This window comes from Eurypyga helias, unplaced genomic scaffold (assembly GCF_000690775.1).
Source record: "Eurypyga helias isolate BGI_N326 unplaced genomic scaffold, ASM69077v1 scaffold50955, whole genome shotgun sequence".
NCBI lineage: Eukaryota > Metazoa > Chordata > Aves > Eurypygiformes > Eurypygidae > Eurypyga > Eurypyga helias.
In genome coordinates, this window is record NW_010251753.1 from 1 (window position 1) to 10,222 (window position 10,222).

Genomic DNA, 10,222 nt, shown 5'->3' on the forward strand with positions numbered 1-10,222 from the left:
GGGATGCAGAGACACAGCCCGGCGTTCCGTGCCACCGTCTGCAGCCAGGAGCGGGGCGGGGTGGGAGGCCGAGAAGGAAAACGCCACGGGGCCGAGAAGTACCCACAGCCCTGCTACGAAGCTTGCGCCGAACCACTGACGATAATAATCCAGATTGTTTCTTTCCTAAGAAAAATCTCATCGCGGTTCCTCCGTTCATCCTCACTGTCCACACTCCAAGGTGCCTGACAGCTGGCTCACCCAGCTCCGTGCGTTGAAAGCGCTGCCCAGCTGGAGCCTGGGCGCCATTTCTCAATTTCCGTACCGCTGAGGGATGGCCCCCGCGCAGCATCAAGTGTCATTTGAAGGAGGGAAGAAGAGGCCATATGCCAGCTCTGGCTCATTCCCTTATTTTTACATGGCGCACAGATGCCAAGGGGCAGACGGGTCACCCACCAGCCACCCTGCGGCACCTCCCGGGCTCCAGCACGCAGGAAACAAGTTGGGCGTTAGCGAGGCACACGGACAAGCTCGCCCGGATGCCTCCCGCCGCTGGCGCGTGATCCGTGGAGGACTGCTGGCAAGTACCAGCTGAGTCAGTCCCAGCACCGCTCCCCTCTAAGAATTTTAATGTGCCTGCTGCAGTTCCCTGGTGCTGGAAGCTGCCAGCTCAAGTCCTCAATATGATCCAAATTGGGATGGAGAAGCCAAGAGATGTAGCTTGAATTTTTCATTTTTCTTGCCACCTGTCAGTGGTGAAATTCCATTTTTAGCTGTGTGACAGGACTGATCCAAGCACTTTCGTTTCAAAAAAATCAGACAGAGCTTACAGAGGAGAGCTTATTTTCACTGCCTAGTCAACCACGTGATTTTTAACATTTATCTTTAGTCATAGTTTAGCACAAAACTAAGGAACCATGCTCAAGCACTTCCGTTTCAAAAAAATCAGAGCTTACAGAGGAGAGCTTATTTTCACTGCCTAGTCAACCACGTGATTTTTAACATTTATCTTTAGTCATAGTTTAGCACAAAACTAAGGAACCATGCTATGTTTTTAAACAAAAAGGAGAGAGAAAATCGATGATCTGCTTAATACCGTGGAAGCTTAAAATACTAACTATACTTGGCCAGAACAGGCTAGAAAGCAAGTAGACACTGGCACTGGCCCCCTTCAACTGTAATCCAGAGCTTGACAGTGTTAAGAAGCACAAAACACTAGTTTATTTGCAGTTGATGACAATTTTCATCATCATCAACAAAAAACACGACCTTTTAAACACAGCAGGCTTAGGCAACTCCCCACCAAGGCTCCTGGAAGAATGGTGATGGTGTTCACTACGGATGTTCGGTCAGCATCAGTCAATCGAAACAGCGTGAAAACCCAACAGACTAGACAGGCGCTTGTGTTGCACCAGCGCTGAGGAATGACACCGAGAACAGCCAGGTTACTTACAGGCAGAGCAGTCTGAGTCATCCGGGGGTGGGGGGAAGGTAGGAGCAGATGGAGGAAAGTGAAAAACCTGCCTACCCTTTTTTTTGTAAGATGACAGGTTTGTTTGATTAGGAAAACTTAAGTAACAAGCTTTAAAAACTAATTGTTAGAGAGGGTTTGTATTTGAGTAGAGGTGCTTGGAGAGCTGGACCACTACCAGGTTTAAGACTCTTCAACATTTTCCTCAAAGATGTGGAAGCATGCGATGAAGCATGTGATAAACTCACTGCTGATCACATTCGTGGATGACACAAAAGCTGGCACTACGGTAAAGAAAAGAATTAGGCCGTCACGCAAGAGTTCTGGAACAGCTGCTAAAGCATACGATTCAAAATGGTTCGGGTTTTGTTTTTTTTTTAATAGCCAAGTCTCCGAAATTAACAGCCAAAGCTCCAATAACCAAATAGTCAAAGGTTATATATACATTCAGGAAGAGAATACAAAGCTGCACTTGGAACAGTGGGAAAACAGCAGACTGAAAAGCTTAAGTGGCTCTGAAAAGGGCATCAGGGTCACACAGGACAAGGAACTGAACACGAGATCGCAACATAACACTGCGACAAAATGCGACACGGACCTTGGAAGCACAATCAGTAGTGTACAAAGAAGAATGGAATTTACTCACATAGAGATCACTAAAAACCTCCCCAAACGTAACAGGGTTTGTCTCCTCCTTAAAGAAAGATCACAAACGTGAGGGGAGTAAGGAAGACCGGCATAACACAAGATTTTAGGAAGCCAAACCATGCATGTCATAGAACAAGAGTACACATTTTTATTTTTAGTCTTAAATGCTTTCCCAGCAGGAAAACACAAGATACTACTGACCTCTTTTACAGAGCCAACCCCTCTGCTTTTCCTGTAAGTGGAAGCTGAAGTCAAATTCTCATCACAAGAGAGACATGCACGTCTTGAACAGAAGGATGACTAGCTATCGAAACACACTATCAAAGGAAGACACAAAGCACACTTTAGCACTGACTCTTGAAAAAGGCATTTCTTTAGCATAAAAACTTCACCTTCACAGGAGGGCAGACCAGATCACAGGAGGGCAGACCAGTTCTCTTACCTGAACTGCTGATATAAAGCAGGAAGAAAGGGACACTCCACTGGATGGTCAGTCTCAGCTGATAAAGGGCGTTATGTAGTCTCTGCCTTTATACTGAGCAATGCAAAATTTTAGACAACTGATATTCAATCCCCTCAGCACACTATTTACCCCCATCTTCCTCAGTATGCTAGCCATCTGATGACCAGTCGCAGACTTCTTCCCACTCAGAATTCCATAAACCATTCTGCTACAGCCTTTAGGGAGGTATGGCTGACACAGAAACAAAAGCCTGAAGACAAGTAATATCTAACAAATATTAGACCTCTGTGACCTACCTAGCAGAAGGACTTAAAAACCTCTCCCACCAAAAAAGCCTCAAAAATTCCTCATCCTTCGTGACAATGAAGGACACACAATACAATTTTACAGTAGCACAGTTTACCATGAGAACTTCGGAATTACAAACCAATTTGTATATTCCCTGGGTTTTTTCCCCAGCTCCTTTTAAAGTAGGAGGAGCAATATTGCAAAAATAGTTTTGGATATCTTGTTCTAAGTCATGGAGATTCGCTTGCATCCTTTCCTGTGTAACTAAAAATCTTTAGCAGATCATTCCCTTCCATTCCACCACAGCCCATTAGTACCTACACCCAAAGAAGGAAGACGGCACGTGAAAGCTTTCACCAGGACAAAGAAACCTTAGCTTGCTATTAAAAATATTTTCAACATTTATCTACTAAAATACATTATTATTTGAAAAATATCACCTGCTACTGACGTCACTAAGCAGCTATTAAAATGCTAATCGTGTTGCTTTTTCTCCTTTCAATGTTTAATTGATTTGTATCAACCAATCTACTGTAAATCCTGAAAATACAGCGAAGTCCACTTCAGGAAGCTGCTCTTTGTGTTTACGGAATTTTCTTCCTACAGCGTCAACCAAGCCATCGTGGAGCGTTCCGCTTCCAGACATAACTGGTTAATAACTTTCTGAAGATATCCGCAGCAAAGCCGTGCCAGAGGCAGGTAATTCAGCATGGGCATTTGGAAAAAGAAAAAGGAAGAAAGGATCATAAGGTTTCTGGTTACTGTTCTGCCAACCACAGTTGATGACAGAAATTAAACGCTGCCATGCTCCTCAGCTGGAGACAATGGGATACATATTTAGAGTAAGTACACATATTCTAAGTGACTATGTATCACGTGCTAAGGCAGCAGGAGTACTTGTGAAATTCATCATGTCAACAAAACTGCTACAGACCTCTATTTCTACATTTTCCAGCCAAAGGCTTAAACAACAGATAACTGCTTACCACCTGCATTCTGTGGCTGCATTTTTAGATGATCTCACTTAGTGCTCATCTTATGAGCAGAAGGTGTCAAGTCTAGTTTGTTCCAGGTTTCCACTGAAATAATATTATTTTTAAAGTTTGCTTTGAAAAACAGCATTATCATCCAACCTGCTACACCCCAGAAACTTAAAAGTGAAGAGGGAACAGATAACCAACTTCTTATGCCAACCAGCAAATAATGGAGCTCTTTGTAATACAAATGCACACGTCCTGGAAGCAGAAAAGCTTTCAGAAGTTTGTTTTTTTAAAAAGATGCTTTGTCTTGCCTTTTAAGAGGCATACCTTAAATAATAGATGCACGCATACCTCTTAAACACCAACCCTTCTCCCATTTTTCAATATACATATGCATGGGCTTTCATTAAACAGATTCTGCTTAAACAATATGCTTGCCACTTCAAGCCAAGAACTTGAACTAACAGTTAATGACCTAAAGAACCTTCAAACAGAGTAAATGACTGTGGCCTGCTATTTATCATAATAAACACGTGAGTAGTTCTGCAATATCTGTTAACACCACATAAGTACAAATGTGTTTGCAAGATCGGACCACATTAATTGATGAAACCAGATGTAGTAACAACACAGACAGGTCCTAACAGCAACAGAGCCACAGTCTACGACGTGAATCTCGACAGCAGTCAGCGCCCTTTGACTCTGCCATCATGTAAAGCAAATGAGAGAAAACAGAGCAGCAGTGAAAGGCTTTTGCAAACCGTGGCCTGTACTTACTCAGTACAAATTATTAGCACTGCATGTATTTGTGATTCTAAAACCACTAGAAGCCTTTTGGCACCATTTCAACCCTTTGTCCTCCTTTCACAGGTTTAAATACATCATGTGTTCAATTTTGCAAAACCTACCAGAGATTAGAAACGTGTATTTTTTTTTGCAAAAGCCAGTGGTGCAGCACAAGGCATGACAATTCAAAGTACCAATATATTAAAATAAAAGTATTTTGGAATCATATACACAAATGTATAGTACTTAAAGCTTTCCATTAATGAAAAAATCTACTTTTCACACAAGAAACATAAATAGCTCTCAAGTAGGGCAGTGCTCAAAGTCCCAAGGCAATTATGTAATTATTCATTTTTAGACAGAGTATTATGTTACACAATATTGAAACTGACCCATGACAGTCTCTCAAGCAAGTCAGTATTTAGATACCTATTATACCTCTTTTTATACTGTCCTACATAGCCTTGTGAACCATTAGGAAGTTTTGACACTACAGGATCCTATTGGACCAAATAATACAAGTATTCTGTTAAATTATTAAATCCCTGTATGTCCAATAACAAACATAGCATTCAGTTTTAACACTTGATCTCCACTGGATCAAGCCAATTACTAAAAATAACTTTAATTAGTTAAAAATAACTTTAACTGGTCTATGATCTGTTATCAGCCTGCTCCTTCCCTAAGGAAGTTCCTGCAGCACCCTTAGGTGAGACTCAGTGAGTAGGGCTGAGAAGGAACAGTCCACCTGAAGCATCAAGCCTATAGTTCCCTGCCGCGGGGCAGACCACAGAAGAGCCCTTGACTACCAAAACCACATACCATTCCCACTCTTCTCTCTAACTGACATTTAACTACCTGCCAAGTAGCTTTACACTTATTTTTAACTCCCTTTTAAATTTTCTTCCCCATGGAGAAGGCCTGTGAGTAATACTTGGAAATTAGAGTGCTAAATTAAGAAGACTCTTATAGGCATCACATCAGCTTATCATTTTAGCATACGTAAAGAGATAGTCTAGTAACTAGGCTTTGGAAAACAAAGGTGGTTTACAGCACTTCAACCAATGAACTAGCTTTCACATGATTAACAGAACATAAAAATGGGAAACTGGTGTTGATTTATGACTGCAAAAATAAAATCCTACACATACAAGGAATATAAACACTTTGATCACAGAGCAGTTGCTTAAGACAGACAGAATTAAATAATCAACATGCACTCACTCACTGCAGTCGTCAGTTTTACAAACAGGAAGCGTTGCATGCATCTGTGCAGACTAAATGTAAATCAGCCACATGGCTATAAGCTTTAGCCAAGAAAAGAAGTTACTATGACTCTCTCCCCTCTCACTATGTCCTAATTTTGTTTCTAATCAGCTTCTCTGAAGTTATTTGAGTTGCTACACGTAAAAGTGACACTACCATTTATTTCCTAAAGGCTTCAAAAGGCAGGGACAGAGGTAGAGACACTGAAGTAAGGAAAAAGTAATACTATTCAGAAGCAAGCTCTTAAACAGAACCAGTAACTGTTGGCCACAGCCACAGTTTAAGCATTATTTAATGTTGGTTACCCCCATAAATTCCACTTCCTTATAAGGGTGTGGCAAGAGAGACTATTATATAGTTTCACAAATTAGGTCATAAAAAGTTGACCTAAGCAGGAAGAAGTTCTAAGGGAAGAGCAAGTTTTAAGAATTATACAGTAGAAACTAGTTACAATTTAAATGGCAGTTTGAACCTTTACACCCATAAATGTGAAACAAAGAACTTAAGGGAAAAGTGACAAAGTAAAACCAAGAAAAACGCTCACAAAGTGCAAAATAAATTCGTGGAGCACAACTTCCTAAACACAGTGAAGCCCAGACGATCACCCCTAGTGTGCAGATACATTTGGATTAGTATGTATATACTTGCTTGGAAAATAACGCAGAAAGATTGGACTCGTCTCCGAGGAACTTCAATATTGTTGTAAATGCATTTAGAACACAGCAATAGCATCCATGGTCTCCTTATCTGTCGGCCTGAGGAACACTGTCCTCATCCATCCAGACACGTAATTAGCTGCATCCTGGCATGCAGCTGTCCCGTCACTGGCTAAAACAACGCTACAGTCCGCTTGCAGTCGTGTCAATACAAGGAGAAGACTGATTACTGGAAGATAAATCAGACACCCTTTAATTTAGAGCAACCAGATTTTAATCTAGTGGTCCAGTGAAACCAGACAGTGCTAGCAAACATGTACGTCAGTCATCACATTAAAAGGAAGCTGTGGCACAAAGAAAGAGATGCCATCCTTGCCTATGTGGCACTGCAAAAACATCGCCACTCCCACCTATCGGTACAGGTTTATCGAGTAACAAACCCACTGGGGAGGAAGCAGTTTGCACGCACATTTCGCAACCTTGGCCAACTCATCACCTGTGGAAACAGCTCTAGCCTGAGGTACCAGTCGAGTGAACTCCCAGTTACATATCTGGTGTTATTTTTAAGGGTAAAACATCATCAGAATTAATAAAACCGCAACAGGCAACTGCAAAACACAATGATAACCTCTGCAGCTTATTCTGGATTTCACATATTTTATTGCTAGTGTGTGACAAATACCCACTTTGGCCAGAACTTGCAGTTTTATGCTTGCCTTCCTCTTAACATTTAAATGCACACCCAAGGCAATCTATTGGAACACTCAGGAGTAGATACATCCCACAAAAATACCACGTCAAAGGATGCAGCAGATAAATCATCTTACTTCGGTCTCTGTTTTGCTTAAAGTGCTGATGAACCCTGACTTCCCACGGCTGGGTCTCTTCACATGGATTCAGTATCCCTTCTTCCCTCTGAATCGTGCCCTGGTATCCAACTGAAAATTGAAGTAAGTATATTAAAACCATATATTTGGCATAAGAAATACTTTAGAGGGCTTGTGCTATCTTGGCACTCTGTGACATGAGAAGAAAGCAGAGCATGAAGCTGTAAAGAAAAAAAGTGAGGTAGCCAATAAGCCACAGGGTTCTTCCCGTGAAACAGACATTGTGTTATCTTAAATTGCACACAAAACTAAACATATGCGATAGGCATCCTGTGCATTCTGAAGTAAACAGCATAACAACACAAATGACAAAATAGCATAGTGGGCAAGGAACACATGGAAACGAGGAAGCGTAAATCTACTTAGATCATAGAATCACAGAATCATGGAATGGTTTGAGTTGGGAGGGACCTTAAAGACCATCCAGTTCCAACCCCCCTGTCATGGGCAGGGACACCTTCCACTAGACCTGGTTGCTCAAAGCCTCATCCAGCCTGGCCTTGAACACTTCCAGGGATGGGGCATCCACAGCTTCTCTGGGCAACCTGTGCCAGTGCCTCACCACCCTCTCCGAGAAGAACGTCTTCCTGATGCCCAACCTAAACCTCCCCACTTTCCGTTTAAACCAGTTACCCCTTGTCCGGTCACTACAGGCCCTAGATCTGTTTGTCCAAACTTAACTGAAGTTGGAGGAGGAAAACTCAGATTGGGTTGAAGTGGGAGTCCCTGCAAAGGTCAGCGAGGACAGGGATAACTCAAATATAACAAATGTCTGGGGAAAAGAAAAAATAAATTCAATAAAAAATGAAAGAATATTCAGCTTGTAAAATCTGCAAGCTGCTTCATGGCAGTTAGAAAAAGGGATTTAATGGAAGGCAAACATACAGCAGTAAATCTAAAATAACAGCTACAGTGCAGCACTTACTGAAACTAAACTGCAAGTTCTTTCCCAGTGCAGCAGAACAGCTCAGTTTGATCTTGGGAGAATTCTGCTCAATTCAGACAGTCCGTACTGAAGATGGCAGTTACAGGCTGCAATTCAGCCATATTCAGGTATTAGATGGAGGTCGTACCCTTCACCTCCCTTAACTAATTCTCTTTCAGGATTCAGAACTGCAGCAAAATTTGTAAAGAGCTAAACTGCAAGATGGCACAGCTTGTACAATAACCAGGTGGCTTTGACTTTAAACCTTATTCCTACTTTAATATCCACAGTGTACTGAAGTTTACTCCTCCGACGAGAGACTGTATCTCCATACAAAGAAAACAACACCTAGGAAAAATCCCTAATGATTTTGGCATATGGTAAATTATATCTAACTTGTTTTTAAACTCTTTAAGCCCCAATACTATACCAAGTAAGAAATCTGGCAGAGTACAACTATTGAAATTTATAGAGATAACAGGACAAGAAAAAAGCCATTCTTCAGCCTTAGAATTGGGAGCAGTTAAAGAGAATCAGTTAAGAGCCAGGCCTCTTCCTGCATGAAACTTAAAAGTTTCATCTGCCATGCTTAACGAACCATCTACAGAGAGAAATACAAGCCCATCATCTGAAGAATCATATATTGCTACTGTAGTGCCAAATAGGTGTTTCAAGCATTAAATACACAACATTTCTTCTGTCCACAGAAATAACTATTTGTCACTTTAAAGATTAAGCCTGTGTGTAGGAGAGGTACCAAAAGCTGCTATGACTGAAGCAAAAAGGCAGAATGGAAGGAAAACCTCAGGCAGAGTTGCAGTTGTATATTCTTCATTATGTATCACATTGGCTGAATATAAAAGTGGGCCCTGCACTACTCATGCTTTGAAATCTTAAATTTCATCTTTGCCACACCTTAACTATTTTTAAGTGTTATAGAAACGCAAGCATGATGTTTCTAGACAAGGAACTCCTATAAAATGGGGAAACTTTACCTGATTCCATTTTTACAACTGGCTTCTCACTACCATATTTGACAGCTCACTATATAAAAAAATCCCAAACTGTTCTTTGTCATGAACTCAAGCCCTTCAAGAAAACTAATGAATGCAAGAGTCTGCTTCAACAGCAGAAATCTCTTTCAGTAGGATATTCATTTCACTTAAATGTTGTTTCTTCACAAAGACTACCTTGTCCGTATCTTATCTAACAGCTACCTGATCTCATACTGTTAAAACCAAAGCTTTATTAGCAACACTTCAAATACCAACCTCACTGATGTGCTACGCCAAATTAAATTTAAATATCCTTTTTTTCCAGACTCTACAGCTTCTTCTTCGTGAGGACAGCACATAACATCCATATTTTAAATGGAATTCTACGGCAAGACGTGTTCTGCTTAATGACACCAGTTTTACTGAATTGCTTAAGCGGTTTTCTGCAGAAAGCAGGGAAAAGGACCAAAAGCAGCCAGGCTGCTAGCAGAACAAAATACACTATGAACACTCACCAGTGATCTTTTGCATGCAAAAAACGTCACTTGCAAACTCCTACAGTGTCCTTCCCTCAAGCACTGTTTAGGGCTTTTGTTTTCCTGTGAGATGAAAAACAAAGCATTAAAAAGCGACGGGATTTCTGCAGCCTGTCAGGCATCCGAACACTTCAGACAGGGCGTACTCGGGCGTTTGCTACCGTGCGGTGACTTGCACTTTCTTCTGAAGCTGCAATTTTTCAACCTGCTTAAAACACTAACGAACAGGCTTCAGAGGGAGGACGTAACAGCTTCTCTCCCCCGAGGGCCGGATCACGGCGGCGGGAGGCCGCCCCTCCGCCCCTCCCCACGCAGAGGCGCGCTCCGCGCCCCGGGGTGCCG

The 10,222-nt window shown here is 41.8% G+C and overlaps 1 protein-coding gene across 1 annotated transcript; it reads right to left on the reverse strand.

Moving 5' to 3' along the window:
• Window positions 1–7,433: 7,433 nt before the first annotated feature.
• On the reverse strand, window positions 7,434–9,991 carry LOC104509991 (cytochrome c oxidase assembly factor 5; the record flags this gene model as incomplete). Its single annotated transcript, XM_010152111.1, has 2 exons — window positions 7,434–7,475; window positions 9,860–9,991. Coding segments are annotated over 2 exons (174 nt in total), but the record flags the coding sequence as incomplete, so codon positions are not given.
• Window positions 9,992–10,222: the final 231 nt, after the last annotated feature.